The sequence below is a fragment of the Misgurnus anguillicaudatus genome, chromosome 23 (assembly GCF_027580225.2).
Source record: "Misgurnus anguillicaudatus chromosome 23, ASM2758022v2, whole genome shotgun sequence".
Taxonomy (NCBI): domain Eukaryota; kingdom Metazoa; phylum Chordata; class Actinopteri; order Cypriniformes; family Cobitidae; genus Misgurnus; species Misgurnus anguillicaudatus.
Genome location: NC_073359.2, coordinates 15,219,552 through 15,243,559, shown reverse-complemented (window position 1 = coordinate 15,243,559; position 24,008 = coordinate 15,219,552). Strand labels below are relative to the sequence as shown.

Below are 24,008 nucleotides of genomic sequence, written 5' to 3'. Positions count from 1 at the left end.
AAACACTTATTATAGAGCTTAACCGGCCTGAGTCTATCTCACTTCGGAAAGCTCACTACTCGTCTGCCCGGTCATTTCTCTATGGTTTAGAACGAATTTGTTTAATATACTGAGGCCTGAATACCTCCCTGTATTCAGTCCCGTCCTATATCAGTGCGCTGAATATTGGTACATTATTATATACACGGTTTTTCTGCCCTTTTTAATAAACGGCAAAACCGCGGGCCTCACGGCAGACTTCCTCTCTGCGATGGGTTCAGTCCAAATGTAAAATTACATTTATTCAAAAGATCATTAAAATGAATAGCCTACAGGTTTTAAAAGACACCTATAATGTTTAAGTCAAAGCCAGCTAAGTTATTATTATTATCATTTGTCCAAGAATTGTAGAAAAATGTGACCAGTCACGGAAAGTAGGGACACAAGTCGGATCTGGGGCATTTTGAGTTATTCATAGATTCGGAAAGTGCAGATTCTAGGCTTTCCAACAATGTGTAACACATGGAAATCTGATAAGATTTGGAGAAGTTGTGGCCATTTGAATGTAACACATTCAAGAAAGAGAATGCTGAGAAATTTGAGAAAGAAAAAAGTTAACACTTTCCCTTTTCCCTTGCTGGAGAGACAATAGGGCTCATTTACATCTCATTTAGCTAAGCCATACCCCCTGTAAAGCCGTTTTGAGATACAGAGGTTCTACCATCATATGTAGTATTTTATTACAGAAGTCCGAATGACAAAATGCAAAAATAAACAGCACTTTTAACGTTACTTTTCGTTAACCCGAAAACACAAGCTTATACAGTATGTAAATATACACACAGACAATGACGCCCCCCCCCGCTGCACGCTAGAATCTCCGGAAAACAAGCCTATTTTAACCGCAAAATGTACGCTTTTAAATATACATAAACTGCTATCTCAAACATGGAGAGGCTTCTTCGTGATCTCAACTAACAGATTCTGCAATAAAACGAAAATCACAAATTTTGAAAAAAAAAACTTTGTTTCTCATTTTCTCGAAACTTGTGCTGCCGACTTGTGTCCCTGGTTTCCGTGACGGGTCACAAATACACAAACTGAAAATACAGAAGAATTTGGCAATTGTTAAAAAATTTATTAATGTGATTTTATACATTAATGTTGTAAAATAAATGAATCCTTAATAACCGTACAACCGTGATTATTTATCAGACTATAACCGTACCATCAAAATCTATAATCGCTGCATCCCTATTGACCCCCCACGGCTGTACGGTGTCTCTAACACCTTTCTGCAAAATTCGCTCGCAGCCCACCTCAGTTTCTCCGCTACGATGCTGACGGCGCAAACGAGCACGGTCTTACGGCTGTCATTCTCTCTTCCTAGAGAGACGGCAGCCTCAGACTTTTGCATGGCTCCAAGCATTTGAATCGCGCCCTCTCCGGCGGCCACTCAAAGGCTTACAGCCAAGCGGTTTATGACGTTTTTCGGCCATATAGCTGATTTATATCAGCGGATCCGAAGACGCTCACACCTCCGCTCCAATACTCGGAGATATTAAGGGTAATATCAACCTCAAGTGAGCTTGCTACCCACCACAATAAGTTTGAAAGCTCAAAGCGCACGCACAGTCAGACGCGCGACATCTCGTTTAAGACGGGCTCACGTACCCCTCTAACGAGCCTCAGAAAGCTGAATATCGTGGCATTCTGTTCATAAGTCCACTTCAGTTTGACTAAGCAAAGGTCCCGCCCCGAGCTGACGGCCGGGAAGCTTATGCTTAAGTTACACACAGCTGCATGAAGTGCTACCATTACGAGATCGCCAGCATCTGCTGTGGGTTGAACACGCTTTACGACGGCAATCAGCCTTCGGCGCGTGGAACGCCCGTTTGTCTCATATCAATCACCTTGTACTGTACATACGGTCCATTAAGGGGATGATTTTAGCACTGCAGCACTCTCGACCGTGTTATTGTGATAATGCGGTCGGGCAAACTACGGTGGTTTCATTATTTACCGAACCAGACTGAGATCTCACCCCCTGTACAAGCTGGCGAGTCATCTCCTTTATAAACTCGTTGCATCGCTTTATAAGCTGTGTTCAATCAGAGTGATACGCATCTCGTGCTACCAAGATGCAGACATATTAACCCGTTACAACGGGCGTGTGGAGATTGCACCCGTGGGACATGACCTACATTACGTGCCTTATGACACGTTGACACGAGCTGCTAGGACCCCTTTCGCGAGGCGTCCTTATGCAAAGTCTGATCTATTCTGTCTAGTGACAGCGAAAAGTCTAAACCCCCCGCGAATTGTAGGTGGAACAGCTTTCTCCTCACTACAGAGGCTCGTGCACAGCGGCTTTCTCCCCCTGCGTATATATGTGTGTGTGTGTGTGTGTGTGTGTGTATATGTATATGTGTATATGTGGCGGTGATAACAGCTAACCACGCTTTTATGACCGACCATTCACTTTATTCATAAGCCTGTCATTTCTCAGATGCGGACGGTGCCTGAGGCGCAGCGCTCTGGAACTGTCCAAGGTCCTGTATGACAGATACGTCTGACGTACATCAGACGATCAGCTGTTCATCTGCGTCACAGATCACTCACCAGCGCACCTGTCAATACAGGTTATTTATGGATCGTTGACGTTATCACCTTCTGTGACAATGAAGTCTACTACATGTATGGATTAGATCCTCGGGCATGGTCATAGAAGTTTCTTATTGACATTTGTGACACGGCCGGCTGGTCCCCGCCCGTCCACGTTGTCAGTTTACAGCTTCGACATCCCTGCTTCGCACACTACTGAGGTTTGTTGCATTAAAGGTGCGCCGCGTAAGCTCACCTGTATGCACGATATGGGTTTTAATTAGATGCGTCCACCGTGCGCTTAGAGAAGCTCGCATATGCACGCTATAACATTTCGGTATACACTAAAGATGCGCTCGGAATAGCTCATCTGTATACACGGCTGTGACACATACATACATTGTTGTTCATCTGTGTACGTTCACGGTGCGTTGAGTGCCCACCGTACGTTCATCAATCATATCTGTACACATTCACGGCGCGTTCTGTGCACTGATTTATCTATACGCATTCACGGTGCACTGAAGGGTTCACCCGTGTGCGCACAACTTATTATCAGAACACATGACGGCGCGCTTGAGAATCTTGCCGGCCTGTGCATTATAACACTCTGATTCATCTATATGCATTCACGATGTATTCAAGTGTTCACCTGTGCCGGTGCAATTTATAGTCAATACACATTTACGGCGCACTTGGACAGCTCACCGATCTGTGCACTATAATACTACCTATATGCATCCCGATGCGCTCGGGCGCACCTGGGTTCACACTGTTGTGGTATTTGTATAATCCCACGCTACGAACCGTTCTGCCGCATATTATAGTCAGATCGGCCGATCGTGAGCTTCGCAGATCACTCACTATGTATGTCTGTTGCTTACAGTGGTTATTTAGATGGATCGTTGAAACCATCGCACTGGCTCACGCCCCTCTATGAGCTATGTCCTATTTAGAGCCCACTCTGTGAGAGTTTGGCTTTTTCATGGACTAGGTCTACAGGGGCATCTATATTTGATATCTGCTACAAGGCCGGCTGGTCTTCGCCGTCTACGTTGTCAGATTGTACAGCTTAGACGTCCCTGCCCTACGAGCGCAGGTTCTCTCGGCTCAATCATGCACGCTCATGCGTTTTATGTGTACACCACGGTGCGCTCAGGGAGCTCACCAACGTGACTCTGAATTTACTTATCTCGCACACCCGCGGCGCGCTCGGTATCTCGCCGTCTTGTGCTATGTTATGTGCCCCCGGTGCGTTTAAAACCCCACCGTGTGCGCGTCAACATTTATATGGTGCTTACACATTTGCTTTAAAGCTGTGAATATGCCAGGTATAGGGCCACACGCAGTGTCTCTCCGGTAAGGCCCTTCTGTACGTTGTGTATGCACGGCGTGATGGGATTACGTTCCCCCATAGCGTCAGCTAACTGACGCAATGCGAAGTGAACCGTATTGAAAGGGAACGCTTAGGTTACTCACGTAACCCCGGTTCCCTGAAATAACGGGAACGAAGCATTGCGTCACTTGCCGTGCTACAAACGTCTACGCAGCGAGTGTTATTCGGCTGCGCGCTTCAGTCGAATAATAATGAGCTCCTGACGCTTGAACCGCGCTTATATAAGGACGTGTGCATCCCGCGCGCGGGTTCAAACGTCATTGGTCTGTACTCTCTCTAAAGTTTACACATCAATATTTGAAGGATATAGGGAGGATTACATCTGATTGGAACGGGACCGGCTGCTACACTAGACACATTCAACCTGTCTTTGAATACAGCTACTCGCTTAGTGCCTTTTTAGTGTTAAATTGCTTAAAATCACTTGAAGGTTAACATTTGCAAGCTTTTAAAACACGTGTAAATTATAATCTATCCCTATTTAATCCGCGATCGAATCGCATGCGGGTCGAAACGTGGGTTGTGATCCGTATGGATAAACTGCGATCTGTCACACCACTATTTATTACAAACGCAAAGGCAAACGTGACTTTATATATTCTTTTAATGTACCGTTAGGTTGTCTTCAACTTAAGTAATGAGCATTCTCAACAGTAACAGAGAGAAGCTAGCTCTAACGTACTAATTGTAGCTTTCCACATTTAAGGAAACATATCAAAACTCAGCGGACTTACCTATGACTTTGTTGTCCTTTTTCACCTTCTGCATAAAACTCCTTACTCCATCCTCTGTTTTTCCTTGCTTCTTGGTGCCACCACTGTTCGTTACTATAAGTGTGCGCCTACTAATTGACTCCAAAAATAACATGTCACGGTAGAGTGGTTCCTCCCCAATGCGGACTTGCAGGGGCGGGTCTAGACAATTTTTCATAGGCAGAGCCCCAACAAAAATTTATATTTTAATATTTTAAGCTAATAAAAACAAAATTAAATATAAATTAATCAAAGCCCTGTAAAATATGAAGTTTTATTTTAAGAAAAGCAAAACCACTAGTACATAATTAATACTGACGAGACTGATGGAGTGGGAGAGGGGGCACTTGGGGTGACCAAACAAATTGTGGGGGTGGTCCGTGCCCCCCCCAGCCCCGCTCCTGCAGTTATGACACTCCTTTTATGAATGAACACATTTAAAATATGACCTCATTGGATAAAATGTATTATCAATTTTGCTATAGCATTTATTTCATGAAACAGCGCTTAGAAATAACATCTAAACGAAAGACTTGATTCTTGATTTTAGAACATCTACTGTAGATCATGTTAGCACAGCTATGAAAGGACAAGTTGGACAACCTGATCGGCAGACATATCGCCAAAAGCAGGCTTTTATGACGATAGTATCATTATAGTTTAACATTAACATGCGCATTGCATGATTTTCCTCGCATGAGAGGATTTGTGGGCTTCAGTTTGCGCGAGAGAGCTTGTAACGTGCATGGATTCCTTTTTTTTCGTATCTGCAAAACAATTTTATCTGCGGTTATGAAATAAAGAAACCTTGACCTAAACCCAGTAGCCCATTTGTAATGACATATGATATGACAAGTTTAATACCTCTTTTCATTAATATAATACGTTGTAAACGTAATAGTTTGTAAACAAAAACTTTAAGATCCTAATCATTTACTTGATTGTTTAATTATAATGTTATATTATAATATTTAATAATCAAATAAAGCCCTTATACAAAATATTATTTCCTCTCTCATTTTAACCATTTTGGTTCTACTATAGCTAAATTTAATTAAACTAGCAGCTATGGTTTTTTATTGTTGCTTTGATATGAATGCGTTTCCTCATGCCAGTCAAAAAGAAATTATTTTGTAGAATTACCTTGTAACTTGTCAACAATCTTTCATTAATTAGCATTATTTGCACTTAATCAAATTCAGAATCTAACAGAGAAGCAGTTTGACAATGTTTGTTTAGCTGCCACTTTTGTGTATTTTACCTTCTTGTGTCTTTAGGCCTAACCTTCATTTTATATATCCACAGGCCAGAAGACACTTCACCACAGTGGGGATGTACTGGAGACCCAGGTGGTGGTTAATCCATCTCGTGCTTTGGTTTTCTCAGAAGTGAGTACTCTGTCTACTAGTCTGCAATACACCAAAGAACATGGTCAACATGTACTCAGACAGGAATGTTGGGGAGGCTACTCTGAAACTATAGTTAGATAAGCTACAAGCTACTAAGGGGTGGTTTCCCGGACAGGGATTAGCTTAATCCAGTACTAGGCCTTAGTTTAATTAGGAAATTTAACTAGTTTTAACAAACATGCTTTACTAAAAACATTACCTGTGTGCATTTTGAGGCAAAACAAAGGGCCCTGGTGTATTTTAAGATATGTCAGTGCAAGTTCTATTCAGTTTGGACTAGGGTTGCCGCGGTGACGTAATTTTCCCACCGGTTAATCGGCGCGTCACAAACTCGGTGATCCCGGTATCACCGAGTGGGAGGGGCTTATAAATGTGCATGCAGACGTGCACATTTTACTTTCACTTTTGAATTACGCAACTGTTTAAATGCAGCGCTTGCGTAAGCTGCGTTAAATCGCCTATGAATTTGCGTGCAATGCGAGTGGAACAGCTGGTTTACTTAAGTGCTTGAGTCAATGTGCGCAGGTAATTCTCACAGAACCCGCCAGTCCCAAGCAGAGCAACCGGCTACTTCTCCATAAAAGCGCTGCTTGAATGATGGGTTTAATATTTTTCTTGATGAAAAACACAACAACAAAATGATCTCGCTTATATTAAACATCATATATGTATATTATAACAAAAACGAGCAAAGCACGCGGCTTCTGTCATCATCTGGTCAGTCAGCTCGCCTTGCAAACTCTGACAGAAATAAATGAAATCTGACACCTGCGGCTGCTCTGTGACGTGACGCGCGTTCAGCCCCGCTGAATTCAGACAACAGACACATTCAGTTGTAAGTGTTTGCTCTCTCTAACGAAACTAAATGATTTAATTACTCGAAAATATCAAAACGACGGTGAAAGACGGTGTCGCGGTGGGCAAGTGATATAACCGGTGAGAGGCTGAAGCACCGGTTATCACCGTTTCACCGACTATCGCGGCAAGCCTAGTTTGGACAGCTCTTAAAAATGTTTTAGTCTAGGACTAGTCTAATCCCTGTCCGGGAAACCGTCCCTAAAAGTAGTTAAACTACAGTCAAGCTACCCATCTAAAAAAGTAGTTAGCTACATTGCAAGTTACTATTAAAAATAACTAGTTACATTAAAAAATTACTTTAATTTTTAAACAATTACATTATATTATAAATAACTGAATATAATTTTTAAGAAAGTTTTAAGAAAAAGATGTGGGGTTTAAAACAATGTAATCCTAATACAATAATGATTTCAGTATTGTTTTAGTTTGTGAACTACACAATAGGCTACAATGAGTATTACAATGAGTATGCATAAAAAATAAAAAATAAATTATTTGGAAACACTTTTATTTCTGCTTTTATAACAATCATGAATTGTTATTAATAATAATATTAATAATTATTATTATTATTATTAGCAAGCTAAGGTATATAATTAAATAATTTGGTATATAATTAAACCATTTTTAAAATGGCTATTACTCACTTGTATGTGCTTGAAGTTTTCCACGCAGATAAATCTTTGGTTTGTACATATTTTATACGAACGTGCAGTGCTGTAGTACGGCGTATACCCACTTCTTTTTCAGTCGGATTTCAATCGGATTTGCATATACCCAATTCTAAACAGTGATTTAGTGCAGGGTATACGCAGGTATACGGCGTATTTCCACTTCTCTTGTAGCTAATCCAATCGCATGATGTGAATAAACGCAAATATACCCTAAAACACTATGTAAAATAAGTTACTTATGCGTTAAGAAGGACAGAGGCACCGGATTCCCTTGAAATATGATTCGCCTAAACGCCATTGAGCTAGGTTGCCGTCAATCTGACAATGCCCAACACAATTGAATTAGAGAACTGTCAATCATTACCTGGTTCACTGCCTGCCATCATTAATAGGAAAGATGAAGCGAACTAATGAAACTTTTTCCAGATTTACAAACATCCTCGCAATGCTACATCCCCGTTTTTAAGCTAGCAGTTGAAGCTAACGATAGTAATCAACATCAGTGTTGTTAGCCAGCAGCTCGGCTAACGATTGCCAAGAGCCCTTGTCCGCTCCATCCGCCTCCCACACCCCAAGTCAGAGAGGATGCTGACAGAGATGCAGCATGTCCCGCTACAGTTTCCAACAAAGACGTCAACCAAAGTGAGCACTTAAATAACAGGAACTTGTAAGTTATGTTAATAACTTATCGCAGGGCTCGAAAGTACAATTTGTCCGGCCATCGCTGTATGTCAAAACTGCACTAACAATGAATCTGTTTACAATCATTAAATCAGTTATTTATGTCATATTTAGATAAGTGTTGCACTACCCAACTAAAGTACTTGACATTAGGTTCCTTCATTAAAATATAAAAGCATCAATTTAGAAACCCTGCATTGGGTTAAGAGTGTCATATGATGTAAAATGTATTTAAATACAGATTAAATACTGTTATTTTTATATTTGTATTAAAATATTAAGGCTTTTATCCAAAGCGACTTACAGTGCATTACAAAGTATACAGTATATTAAAGTTTGTTCAAAAACTATAACTAATAACTATGAACCAATCTCTTAAACACCATGCTTTTCTCATCTTTTATGTTTTAGATTATAGTATTAATATATATTTTATTAATGTATTAACCCTGTAATATTTGCAAAATGTCCCCCTAAATATATAATGTTGGCATACTCTGGCCTACATTATCTGTTGCAAATCAGCTGTTCCAAACGATAGTTTACAAGAGAAACTACTAGACCAGACTATGTGCAAGGTGAGAGAGTAGATGTCTAATTTTAATGTGTGAACAGACTAAAAAAGTGCACTCACATTTCATAATTGGTTGTCTATTCCTATAGTCTGTGAGCCAGTAGGCCTATTTTCTGAAAAATCTGCACCTCTTTGTGGCTATAATTTCATAATGATCCTTACTCTAAGAAATCAAGCATCAGAAATTAAGTGACAATGTGAAATACTAATATAACCCATTTTGTGGTGATCTACTTGCAAGAATATTTACATGCTGTTTATAAAAAAGGGTGTTTATCTATTGCTGGAACGCTTAAAAAAAATTGTGGGCAAAATTAAAAGTATACCCACTTCTCCAGGCACCACTACACCACTGTGAATGTGTAATCTTTACTGTTTGTATTTTTTTGTGAGACATGAACTGGGACTAATGTCCATAAGCAACTAATCTCTACATTGTCAGATTGCCGCTCCATCAAGGACATTGTATTATAAGTGTCAGGGCTCGACATTAAGGCTTTTCCGCTTGTCCGGGACAAGGGGATTTTTTGTAGGACAAGTGTAAGAGAAAATTAGTTGTCCGACTGGACAAGTTAAATTTCAAACGATGTTACTTCACGTTATGTGCCGCTAACGACAGAGCATAACGCGCAAACACAGAGCGGAATATTGAACAGAGAACGCGGCACGCAGACACACACACACACACGTTTCCATGTTACTGTTATTGTTACTAAACAAGCTGCGCGCGCATTAACACTCTGGGGTCGACGGCGGCGCGGGTGCCGCAAACTCTTTATTTTTCAGTCACTCCGCAAAGAGAGTTAGATAACTCTGCTGATTTTGGACATACATATATGATTTATACATCATTTAAAACGTTAAAGTGTCTTGTTTTTTTCTGTCCACTCCCAATAAAAACAGAATGTTGTGCTTTTCGCAAAATTAAGAAAATAAACATGATGCGTGTTTTGTTCTCTCTCCCTCAATGAAGTCCTTTCAGAAACATGTCACATAAATTAACTGTAACTTAACGAATACTTGTCATATAAACAAAAGATAGATGTCTACATAATGCTTGGAATGTCTGCTTTTGGAAGATGTACGTGAAATCGAAAACAAATATTGTAATTCGTTGTTAACTGTGTTAGAAGAGGGAGATGTACCGTCTTTCTCGTGTTACTGTATTATCTATAATGAGCCACGCCCCGCTCCATTGAAGAGAAGAGCAGAGATCATCCATATTCATTAGTCAACGCCACAGTCAATGGAGACTCCGTCTCTGTAGCCATTCAGTGCTGTGTTGAGTTTTAATCCAAGTCCTGGTGACATGAAATCTACTTGTTTACTCAGACTGTAACTTAAGCTATCTCCAGACGCGAGTGTGTGTGCTTCATCAAACAGACGCAATTGACGTCTAAACGCACACACAAATACCTCATATTTGACGAGTTTTGTGGTATCATTATAAGATATGCGATTGTATGTCGACGGCCAAACGGACACACAAATACACAATGCCTCATATTTGACGCACTTTTGTATTAAGACGCATCTAAACACATCTAAAACCCTGTTTGTTCGCATATATCTCTGCACAGTAAGTTTATTTAACGCAGGATCACGCATGGGAAGGCATTTCTTTTGTGTTGCTTTCACAAACAAACACTTAACAAGGCGACGTCTTACTGCCTAAAGGCTCATTATGCAGCTCATTATGCAAGTGTTTTGTTCTTCAGCTGTCAATCACAGATTATTCAAGAGCTTCCAGCCTCCTTGCATATTGCCTTTCTAACCAAAAAGTGACTTTGAAATTGTAAATCAATATATTGTCCTATGTAAACGAGTAAGCAGAATGATTTTCACATCATTTTAAAGAAAAAACTCTAGACTACTAGATCCTGTTTTGAAAAGTCTTGGGAAAACATGTTTAGTATGGGTTTTTTGGACTTATATCAGTCACTTAAAAATTTAGCTTTTTCAAAAACCATGCATAAACATTTTTCTCTTAAAAACACAAACATGTACATACATGTTGATCATATAATACAGTAGCCCAGTTTGTGCTGAACACAGTGTTATAAGACTTTTGCCATTATTATGTTTTTAAGCAACTGAAAAAAGCACAAATGTCAGTGCATGTCAAAACTTCTCCAGGGCCCTAAAAACCCCTTAGACCCAGGGCCGGATTAACCATACGGGCAACTGGGCAATTGCCCAGGGGCCCAAGACCTCGAAAGGGCCCAGGGCAGCAAGGGTACGAGCAAAATACTGTATCTGGTAATCTCCTGCACGCCGCTTTATATTAAACAAACTGTCAACATGGGCTTTTGTGCTGCAAAGAGAGACGCTGCGCTTATTACTTTGAACGTGAGTTGAGAGCGGTTGAGTCTCATGCGGACTGACCAATGAAGAGAGGGCCTCAGGTTAAGACCCTCTCCTCATTGGTCAGTCCGCATGAGGTGGGTGAAAGGTTCGCCTAGCATTACGTGACGCAAGGCGTCGTTGGTACAACAGAAAAAACCGAGACACGGAAAAGCTAAGTGGGAGCGCGAAGCGGAAATTAAAAAAGGAAAAGGACATCAGAAACGCAGAAAATGTAAAGTATAAACAGTGGTGTAGTCTATGTGATACGCAGGTATCTGCGCGATCCGATGGGCGTATGAAATCAAATTACTATAGCGGCGCGAAAGTGACTGGGGAGCAGAGAACCGACAGGCGAGTGAGCGCGAGAGCGATTTCAAGTTATCACATGGAGAAATCTGCTTTGAATCGCGCTCGCGGTACTTTGACATCACCAAGAGGTCTGCTTAGCGCCACATGAAGTCGAACCTGCAGTGTAGCTGCTCACGCGACACTGTAAACCAGGGGTCTTCAACTACTTTTCTTCGGGGGCCAGATTTTAAAATTGTAAATATGACGCGGGCCAAACTTTTACCCCTATTTTTACTTTTGATATATTTTTTATTTTTACCATATATGTGTGTGTGTTGTTGTCGTTTTTGTTACTTTTGTTGTAGTATATTTCAAAAAAACATATTAAAAACATGCCTTTTAATTACTGAAAACTCATATTTTCTTTATTAATATTTAAAAACAATTGCAGTTTAACATGTAAGAGCCAAATGTTAATAGTAAAAGTGTAAGAGATCAACACTCCTAAACATATTTTGTTTATAACTGTTTACTTTCATTAATTGTTACATGTCAAGTACTCACAACATATAGCCAGTCTTCTCCTAATGACTAAAATTGCACTACATGTTTTCTTTTTTAATATTATATAGATAAACAGCCTATATAACTGTCGGGAGTTCGCCCCCTAGTGGCGTAATGATAATGTAGTTTAATCGTAAATCTGTCATGGGAGAGAACCTTTAATCTACGAATATATGTATAGTTAATAATTTACTTACCAGTAATTAAAGTATTCAAGTGTTACTGATAAAGTAAAACAAAAAATAATTAATAATTTAAACTTTGCACACAGTCTTGATTGGAACACACTGAAATACATCACTTCCGGTCGCGCGTCACAAGCTGTGTAGTCGCATAAGTTTATTTTCTTTAATGCATCCAAAGCTCGAATTGGATAAGATAATTACGCACCCGCAGATGGTTGGCACCTCACACAGCCCCCTTTCTGTGTTGTCTTGTACAGGGGTAAGGTAAAAGTAACCACGCTGAATTTAAATCAGACTAGTCGTTTCTCAATAAGGCTGCAGCCTCCGGAGGTCGCATTTCCAGGCTGCATACGTCATTAAGTCTTATTTCAGAATTTTAACAATTATAAAGTTGACTATTATTCTTAGTTAATCGTAAATTGTTGTAATATGCTTATGATTTGTGAATGTAATGCTCAGTTAACTTAATCTTGATGACGTATGCAATCTGCATATGCGACCTCCGGAGGCTGCAGCCTTCCGATTGAGAAACGACCAAAGGTGACCGGCGGGCCGGATAAAGATGATTGGCGGGCCGGACTTGGCCCGCGGGCCGCCAGTTGACTAGCCCTGCTGTAAACAAACCAACCATGTGGAAAAGTGAACGAGTGAAGCAGACAGTGCACAACATAAAATCCGGAGAGTTAACAACGCACATGTGAGTAAACAACATTTAAGTCATCAATCCAGTTTATTACTTTATCTGGAGGTAAGGCTCCAATAAAATAAAATAAGCCAGTGTTTATGTCCTGATGGTTTTTAGCTGCCTTCCAGCATGTTTGCTTGTGCTTCACAGTGTTAAACTTTCTTTCCCTGTGTTGATTTGTATATCTACGTTCAAGATGTAGCCTATATGATCTTAAACTTCTGTGAGAGAAATCATGTCTGCGTTTATGTTTAGTTCAGACTTCAAATTAAAGATCATTTTCTTCACTTTGGTTTGGGTGTCTAATATTAGGCTATATGATGGTCTTGTAATAATAATTAAGTAAAAGCCTATTTTCATTTTTAGACAATGCTTGTATATGCAAAAAATAAGCTTTTCATATCAATGACTATGCAAATTAGAGTTAATCCATGGTCATCTTAAATGTGTATTAATTAAAAAGTTCTGTTAAGTCAGATTCCGTCAACGACGAGGACAACTCAGTTAAATTAGCCTGTACTTTTCTACACCGCCAGTTTATGTTTACAGCCCAGAGATTATACAGATGCTGATGTGTTTTGTTTTCATAGCATCATATGTGAGTGAATGTCTTTGATAGGGGACATAGTAGTGCATTTGTATGAGCATTTAAATATTTGTAAATCAAAATACACCTGATGACAGTTAGAATTTGAAGTATTGAGTATATGTACTGTATAATACAGTAATATATTCTGTATATGACCATATTGTGGTGATCCTGGGTTTGTGATGATGGGGCCCTTGAATATTGTTGCCCAGGGTATAACAAAGTGTTAATCTGGCCCTGCTTAGACCCCAGAGGGTTAAACCTGATCGCCGAACACGGAGAGGCGGGAGTCGCAGGACGTAGGGCTGGGCGATTCGTCCCCATAAATTTACGATTCGATTCGATTTTTTCCCCGCCCCCATTTAAAACAAAATAAATGCAAACTGCATATATTTTTAAAATACATATTTATTATATTTAATTAAAATGCATCAACAAAAAATTGGGAAGGAAGGAAGATTTGGCGAATGCAAAATGTATGTCAGTGTTTCCCACAGATCTGAAATTTACTTGTGGTGGTAGCTGGTGAAAAGGGCAATCATTATAATCCACAGACAAAAAATGGTCTACTATACATGTGAAACAGAAGTAATAATGTGTGACACAACACAATACTTTGAATTATTGAACATTAATATTAATTTCACATTATAGTTCATTAATCTAACCACCCCAAACTTTCTTTGCCATGAACAAAGCTGACACTGTTTGTCAAAGCACCACAATAACACTTACTGTTTTTGCACTGATATATGAAGCAATTAGACCCCTTTTATCAAACTCAATATAATACAATACTATGTACAGTATATTAATAGACAGTGCAGGTTTATAGATTATAAATGTGACTGATGTTATAATGGTAATAATTTCTATTAGATAGGTACTTCTACTGCTTCTGCTTTCTATTTCTCTTTTGCCGATTAAAAAAGCTTAATCCACTCATTATTTCAGATTTAAAAGTCTACTTGCTGTCCCGATGACAGGCTTTACATTACAGCTTTGCGTTTTTATATCCTGAGTCAGCTTGAGCTTTGCTCGTTCAGTGCAATGGGCTTGACATTAGCACTGCTTTTTGCTACAATCTCTGTGCAAACTTGTTAGATTTTAGAAAAGATATGGTCTATTAAAGGCGGAGTCCATGATGTTTGAAAGCCAATGTTGATATTTGAAATCACCTAAACAAACACGCCCCTACCCCAATAGAATCTGGACCTTCTGTTGATAGACCCGCCCCACACATACGCAACCCGACATTTGATTTGATTGGCTATAAGTGTGTTTTGGTAGTCGGCCCGTCTTCTTTTCCAAAGCGTTTTTCAAACATCGTGGACTCCGCCTTTAATAGTAAGATTATTAAAAAATGGGATAAAGAAAATGCAGCGTGTGGTCGCAACAAGAGCCAGTTGTTATCACCCATAGAAACCGGAGGCACGCTGAAACTTCACTCGAGCTTTAGCGCGGTAGCGCTCACGGCCGTTCTCCGATCGACTCTGGTTTTACACAGAATATTAATCATACTTGGGACCCAAAGTAATAAACTAGGACCGACCCGGACCAGACTGACCATTTCAAATATAAACCCGGAACCGTACGGGTCCTCTCAGTGAAGAAAGACCTGTAATGGTAAAACACTCCTCAAGTTCAGAAACATGGAAGAATAAATGTGACACTGAGCTTGCTTCGCATCGCACCCAATTCATTGAGAAACAAAGAGCACGTGAACGCACACTCAACGGGAGAGACGTGCTTGCACGCAAAATGAAGCCAACTTGGATGCTATAAACACATATGCACATAAGCATATGCGACCATTTTGGTCACAGTGTAGTTCCCTGGCTGCTCAGTTACCTCAGTATGTGCTGCAGTTGATCCAGTTTGCCGCGCTGGATGATGAGTTTATGATGCGCTGGATGATGAGTTTATGACGCTTGCATCTTCACGGGCTCTCTCAACAAAACACGGCTCATCCAGTCGAGTTCAGAAACTACGGAAATTCGTAAAGTAATTTTTTTTCCTAGGCGGGTCGCAATTTACCTGGGCGGAATGCCCAGTAGAGCCTATGTTTGGGAAACACTGTAAGTACTGCGCTATACTGCAGAGGGGGAGAAAAAATCTAAAAAAAATCGATTTTTTGAAAATATGAATCGACTTGACCTACCAACTCGATTTTAAAATCAAATCGATTTTTTCCCAGCCCTAGCGGGACGGCATGGAGTGTAGTGGAGAGTGATGTTTCTTCAGGCTCCGGCGTGAATATAAATGACTTCACTGTGTGTCAAAAAAGCTGATTTAAGTCCGTATTTTTTCTCTTCTACCGTTCGGTAAAAACACATAATGGGCTTGTTTAAGAATCTGTTTTATAACGAGAATCTCTCTTTCAGTGCGCCTATATATGTGTGCACTGCGCGACAGCTGATTTGAATCTGACAGAGTTCGTCACTGTACATTAAAAATCCCACACGAACATTACAGCGTAAATGCTAGGATTAAAGGAATAGTCTACTCATTTTCAATATTAAACTATGTTATTACCTTAACTAAGAATTGTTGATACATCCCTCTATCATCTGTGTGCGTGCACGTAAGCGCTGGAGCGCGCTGCGACACTTTGATTGCATTTAGCTTAGCCCCATTCATTCAATGGTACCAATCAGAAATAAAGTTAGAAGTGACCAAACACATCAACGTTTTTCCTATTTAAGACGAGTAGTTATACGAGCAAGTTTGGTGGTACAAAATAAAACGTAGCGCTTTTCTAAGCGGATTTAAAAGAGGAACTATATTTTATGGCGTAATAGCACTTTTGGGAGTACTTCAACTCGCCTGAAAAGTCCGCTCCCCTTCTCCCTCTCATAATGGGAGAGGGAGGGTGTTACTGGGCCGAGTCGAAGTACTCCCACAAGTGCCACCACGCCATAAAACATAGTTCCTCTTTTAAATCCGCCTGGAAAAGCGCTTCGTTTTATTTTGTACCACCAAACTTGCTCGTATAACTACTCGTTATACTCGTTAAATGTCGCAGGGCGCTCCAGCGCTTACGTGCATGCATAAGATGATAGAGGGATGTATCAACTCTTCTTAGTTAAGGTAATAACATAGTTTAATATTGAAAATGAGTAGAGTATTCCTTTTAAGATTGATTTTATATATATAACAGATAATCTAGATACATTTATCCTAATAAGTTTTTTAAAACATGGTAATGTTTTAATGTTTTGCTTTAGTGTTTTAAAGTCAGACAATCATTGAAATGTGGGAAAAATGAAGAGAAAGGCAGCAGATATAGCATCCTTCTTCAGAAAGAGTAGCAAGAAGCAGTCAAATGAATCTTGGTAAAATGCAGTGGCCTACAAAATTCACATGATTTTCTGGTCTCTATAGTTTTTTCAGGAATGGGAGCTATAAATCCTGGTTTCAAAGTAAATTTCAAAAGTTTTATTTGAATTAAATAGTTTAAAAAAACATTAGGTTGAATTATGACTATAAATTCTATGTTAATCTCAATTCAAGTATTGTAGCAATTTTATATGTTATACATTATTCTGATTAACACAAAGTATTTTAAGGTTGGATGATAGAGATTTTATGTGCCACCAGTAACTGCTGGCCCCTGCATGGCCACCCCTATGAAAAATCCCTTGCTCCGCCACTGATTACCAAAACACAAAAAATACATTATATTATAAATCTTTACCCGGACAAGTGACTTTTGTGCATGGACAAGTGAAACACAAATTTACTTGTCCGAAGGACAAGTTGCTCAAAAAGTTAATGTCAAGCCCTGAGTGTGTCGACTTTACCCCTTGCACTTTCTGTATGTCATTATAAGATGATCTTCGCAAAGATGCGTGACCGTAACAATAGATGGCAGTAATGAATAATTTTAATTTGTGATCTAAGAAGAGAAGACGATGCTGCACTCAGTGCTAAAATGCATTGCAGAGGAGGCACAACGTACTGCAGCGTTTTGTCACGCTGCACCGCTCCTTGCTGGAAAACATTATTTAACTACTGTTAAAGCTACACTCTTAAAACAAATGTGTTTAAATAACACATATTGTGTCTAGTTAAGGACAACACATATCTGTGTTATTTTTAGAACAACACCTTTTGGTTTATATGATATTGATGGCCCACTTATGTTTGCAAGTGCTACATATTAGTCTTGTACACTGAAAAAAAATGATTCATTGAATTTAATCAATTTTTTTAAGGTAAGTGGTTGCAATCAATTTATTTAAGCTACATTTAAACAAAAGTTTTATATTTCATTTTACGTTACTAATCTTTTTTGTTTAAATGTAGCTTAAATAAATTGATTGCAACCACTTACCTTAAAAAAATTGATTAAATTCAATGAATCATTTTTTTCAGTGTACTGTTAAACACACACACATCCCAAATTCTAGTTTTTATTTTATATTTAGCACTATTCGGACGGGATTAGTTTTCCAAACAACGTTTGAGTTTCAACGTGTCCCATAGGACGTCTGTGATTTTATGTACCGTAAAAAACGTTTCACCCTACCTTGAGCAGTTCTTTTGTAATCAGCTTTTGAATATGGGTAGGTTTCTGCAAAAACACCACATTTTGAGCAAAAAGCAGAGATAATTCCATGTTTGTGACGGACTTTTTATAGAGATCCCATTCAGAGCGATCTTTAAAACAGACACGGACATGCAGCAGCGGAGTTGAACAGAGTTTCTTATAACGTTAATGATATAAACAGTGAATTATATTCAGCTCGTTTTGATTTCATTTAATTATTTTATTTTGCCGAATACGAAAAAAACATTCATATCTTGAATGAATGGAACTCAGGAAATACAATACATGCATTAGTAAGACCTTACGGCAGATCACGTTGGCCAAAACACGAAATGAACCGCGTTTTCAAAAGATATTGCGGGCAAACACAGACATTTGCATTCGGACGGGATTACATTTCTCAGAGGACCTCTGAGTTCGGCGAAAAACAGTAGGTAAATTGCTCTGGAATTCTTACGGAGGTCGTCAGAGAAAAACACAGACATGGCCGATTCGGACGGGATTTAAAACTAATCCCGTCAGAATAGGGCTTTTGTCTGTTTTCCCAATGTTAAAGCTATGGTCTACGATTTCAAAGATTGTTCATTATTAATAACCTCGTTTAGATGCTGGTTATGGTTCTACAGTAAAATCCTAACAATATGAAGAGAAAAAAGAAATAAAAAAATCCATTCAGTCTATTGGGTGTACGACGGCAGATAAGTTGACCAATGTAAACTGTCCGGCCGGACAGCTTACATTGGTTAACTGCTCTCATCAAATCCCCGTACACTTGAAAATCCACCTCGCGCTCGCGTCTCCACCCCATCGCACACCACCCCGCCCCTCTCCTGCCTGCGCCATGAAATGTGTGTCAGTGTATGTTAGCTAGCGAAGAAGCAACATCTCACTCATGGAAAAAAACTAACCGACAGCAGCAAGCTTCTTGTCTCTACAGTAAAGGTCGGAAGAAAAAGGAAGTCTGTAAAAGAAAGAGCAGAGGTAAAAAAAATTGAAAAACGCCGGACTCTAAGTAGAATCAATATAGGGTCCGCCATTGACCGCTGGAGGAAGCTTCAGGGAGATTTGGGGCTAAAAACCGACGCCAACATGGCAGACTTTTTGTTGAACAGGTACGCATCTATTTATACTTTTATTGTGCGAGGTGTTACATAAATACCTTTTTATGAGTCTGACAACATGCTGCCGGTCGGCATTGGAATGTTAGCCGTTTAGCATCGCGTATCACGGGCCAGTGTAATTATATTTACAAAGATTGTGTGAGGTGTTACATAGATATCTTTTTGTGAGTCTGGCAACATCATGCTAATGCTGCCGGTCGGCATTGGAAACTTAGCCGTTTAGCATCGCGTATCGCGGGTCAATGTAATTATATTTACAAAGATTGTGTGTGGTGTTACATAGATATCTTCTTGTGAGTCTGACAACATCATGCTAATGCTGCCGGTCGGCATTGGAAACTTAGCCGTTTAGCATCGCGTATCGCGGGTCAATGTAATTATATTTACAAAGATTGTGTGTGGTGTTACATAGATATCTTCTTGTGAGTCTGACAACATCGTGCTAATGCTGCCGGTCTGCATTGGAAACTTAGCCGTTTAGCATCGCGTATCACGGGTCAATGTAATTATATTTACAAAGATTGTGTGTGGTGTTACATAGATATCTTCTTGTGAGTCTGACAACATCATGCTAATGCTGCCGGTCTGCATTGGAATGTCAGCCGTTTAGCATCGCGTATCACGGGTCAATGTAATTATATTTACAAAATCATTTCATGAAGCTCAGGAGGGGAAACGTATGCCAAACGTTGTTGTGAAAGTAAACAACGTCAATTACAATCATAATTGTAATTGTTCATTCCTTCAAGGCTTTATGTGTTTACTGCTCGGTAAATCTCTGTTCTGATGTTTACTACCGGTTATCACAGCTTGAATGAGTGACGTTGTTCAGCTTGTTTCCCGGTGGGAGGGATCAGGTAGCACAGAGGGGCGGGATGAGTTTTTTAAAACCTACTAACCGTCTCAGGCTTTCTCGGCTGATTTTCAACATCGTAGACTACAGCTTTAATCTTTGTAAAAAAGGAAAGTGTTAATTGATTTCTGTAAGTAGGGGAGACTGGGGCTGGTTGTCTCACGGGTTGGTTGTCACACTGCTTATTCTAGACATTCTACATGGCGCTATGGTACAATTTTGATATCAATTTGTTAGCCTTTAATAGCTTACTCATTTGCACTTGAAATTTTGCTGAGCAAACACAAAACATTGAGGTTAGGAGAATTTTTTTTATTTTTATGGGTCAGAGTAAATTTTCATTAGGGCCCGAGCACACCGGGGTGTGAGGACCCTATTGTTCTTCAAGGAGTTATTAGGGCCCGAGCACACCAGTGTGAGGACCCTATTGTTTTTGCTCCGTTTATTATTAGGGCCCGAGCACCGAGGAGCAGGCCAGAATGGCCTGCACCGTAGGTGCGAAGCCCTATTGTTTTTGCTCGGATTTATTAGGGCCCGAGCACCGAGGAGCAGGCCAGAATGGCCTGCACCGAAAGGTGCGAAGCCCTATTGTTTTTGCTCGTATTATTATTAGGGCCCGAGCACCGAGGAGCAGGCCAGAATGGCCTGCACCGAAAGGTGCGAAGCCCTGTTGTTTTTGCTCGAATTTTTCATTTTTTTTTTTTAAACACTTTTGGGCATTTTGGGTGCCTTAACATACTCGAAAACTCTTGAAATTTGGCACAGACGTCAGAGTCGTCCGTCATTGCGAAGGTGCAAAGGCTGGAACATTGGCATGGCACGGGGGCTCTGTAGCGCCCCCTGTAATGCAAAAAAACCCATTGATGCAGAGATCGTGCAAACATGTACGCACATGTACGAAAGTTGGTACACATAGATCTCATCGACCCGAACAACTTTCGCACTCTAACCTATTAGCTCCGCCCAACAGGAAGTCGGTCATTTTGGATTGTTTAAAAAATGCATGCGGTGAACTTTTGAATACTCCTCAGAGGGGATACATGGGATTGACACCAAACGTGGTGATCATGATGTGGAGACATTGTATTTGCTAAGTTGCAAAGGGATTTTTGATATCTCGAACGGTTCTCCCATGGCAAGGCGACAAAGTTGTGGCGAAATCAGAGAAACAGGAAGTGTTTAATATCTAAGGCAAAAAATGTCTTATTGTAATGACACAAGGGGTGTTTGTTCGTCTAAAGATTCCGATCGCATCGATGTGCCTATTGTGACTCCCGGGTATAGCGCCACCACCAGGCGCCAGGAAGTGTGTCAGTCACAAAGCTGGATTTTTTTAAAGTTCCATGCAATGTTCTTTTAAATACTCCTCCTAGGATTTTCATGCGATTGACACCAAAAGTGGTCAACATGATGCCGAGACATTGTAGATGATAAATTGCGAAGGAATTTTTGACATCTCGAACGCTGTTCCCATGGCAACACGTCAAACTTTACTTTAATTTCAGGCATGTTTAAGGCTCTTGGTGTGCTTAGTTGAACTTTAAATTTGGCACACACATTAGAGTTTTTGGCTGTTAAGTGTTGACAAAAACGTCAGATAAAGGCGTGTCTATTTGGTGGCTAACTAGCGCCCCCGTTTGTCTAAAATATGGGGTTTCTTTTACCTACAGTACCTAAATGGGTAAGTAGCAACATGAAAAAGTCCACTGATATGTACCCACTTGATGCACATGCCCACCCACCGTGCATCGTTTCTCGGAGGCACCGTGTAGCGGTAAAAAAACGTGCGAGGGCCCGCCATCGCTGCTTGCAGCTATATTTAGGGCCCGAGCACCGAGGAGCAGGCCAGAATGGCCTGCACCGAAAGGTGCGAAGCCCTATTGTTTTTGCTCGGATTATTATTAGGGCCCGAGCACCGAGGAGCAGGCCAGAATGGCCTGCACCGAAAGGTGCAAAGCCCTATTGTTTTTGCTCGGATTATTATTTTTATTATTATTAGGGCCCGAGCACCGAGGAGCAGGCCAGAATGGCCTGCACCGAAAGGTGCGAAGCCCTATTGTTTTTGCTCGAATTTATTATTTTTATTTTTTATTTTTATTTTTATTTTTTTTAACACTTTTGGGCATTTTGGGTGCCTTAACATACTCGAAAACTCTTGAAATTTGGCACAGACGTTAGAGTCGTCCGTCATTGCGAACAGACAAAGGCTGGAACACGGGCGTGGCACAGGGGCTCTGTAGCGCCCCCTGTAATGCAAAAACAAACAGTAGTGCGCAGATCGGGCAAACCTGTACGCACATTTACGAAAGTTGGTACACATATAGATCTCATCGACCCGAACAACTTTCGCCCTCTAACATTTTAGCTCCGCCCAACAGGAAGTCCGCCATTTTGGATTGTTTAAAAAATGCATGCGGTGAACTTTTGAATACTCCTCCTAGGGGATTCAAGCAAATGACACCAAACGTGGTGATCATGATGTCAAGACATTGGACTTGCTAAATTGCGAAGGGATTTTTGATATCTCGAACGGTGTTGCAATGGCGAAGCGGCAAAGTCATGGCGAAATCAGAGAAACAGAAAGTGTCTAATATCTAAGGCAAAAAATGTCTTATAGTGATGACACGCGGGGTGTTTGTTCGTCTGAAGATTCCGATCGCATCGATGTGCCTATTGTGAGTCTCGGGTATAGCGCCACCACCAGGCGCCAGGAAGTGTTGCAGTCACAAAGGTTGATTTTTTTGACAGTTCCATGTGATGTTCTTTTAAATACTCCTCCTAGAATGTTTATGCGATTGACACCAAAAGTGGTCAACATGATGCCAAGACATAGTAGATGATAAATTGCGAAGGGATTTTTGATATCTCGAACGTTGTTCCCATGACAACGCGTCAAACTTTACTTTCATTTTAAAAGCATATTTAAGCCCTTGAGTTGCATGCAGTGAACTTTTCAATACCCCTTCTAGGATATTCATGCGATTGACACCAAACGTGGTCAACATGGTGCTGAGACATTGGAGATGATAAAATATGAAGGGATTTTTGACATCTTGAACGCTGTTGCCATGGCAACGCATCAAAGTTTACTATTATTTCAGGAATATTTAAGCCTCTTGGCATGCTAAGATTAACTTCAAATTTGGCACACACATCAGAGTTGTCAACTGTTAAGTGTTGACAAACAGGTCAGACATAGGTTTGCCTCTTAAGTCGCTCACTAGCGCCCCTGTTTGTCTAAAATGATGGGTTTCTTTTACCTACAGTGCCCAATTGGGTCAGTAACAACATAAATAGTCCACCGATATTTACCCACTTGATGCACTTGCCCACCGTGCATCGTTTTCTCGGAGGCACCGTGTAGCGGTAAAAATACGTGCGAGGGCCCGCCATCGCTGCTTGCAGCTATATTTTTTATTATTATTATTATTTATTTTATTTTTTTCAACACTTTTGGACATTTTGGGTGCCTTAACATACTCGAAAACTCTTGAAATTTGGCACAGACGTCAGAGTCGTCCGTCATCGCAGAAAACCAAAGGCTGAAACACGGGCGTGGCACTGGGGCTCTGTAGCGCCCCCTGTAATGCAAAAACAAACATTGATGCACAGATCGGGCAAAAATTTACGCACATGTACGAGAATTGGTACACATATAGATCTCATCGACCCGAACAACTTTCGTACTCTAACCTATTAGCTCCGCCCAACAGGAAGTCGGCCATTTTGGATTGTTTAAAAAATGCATGCGGTGAACTTTTAAATACTCCTCCTAGTGGATTAATGGGATTGACACCAAACGTGGTGATCATGAAGCTGAGACATTGTACTTGCTAAATTGCGAAGGGATTTTTGATATCTCGAATGGTTTTGTCATGGCGAGGCGACAAAAAATTAG

General features: G+C 40.4%; 1 protein-coding gene across 4 annotated transcripts in view; it reads left to right on the top strand.

Moving 5' to 3' along the window:
• map1sa (microtubule-associated protein 1Sa) overlaps nt 1-24,008 on the top strand; it is a 105,224-nt gene that overhangs the window by 28,157 nt on the left and 53,059 nt on the right. For 3 of the 4 annotated variants that reach the window (XM_055217499.2, XM_055217500.2, XM_055217498.2), the window contains exon 4: nt 6,037-6,119. In XM_055217499.2, coding sequence (XP_055073474.1) covers nt 6,037-6,119 — 83 coding nt within the window. Of the gene's footprint in view, nt 1-6,036; nt 6,120-12,567; nt 13,008-24,008 lie in introns of all 4 variants that reach the window. The other variant, XM_055217501.2, reaches the window with a different exon arrangement.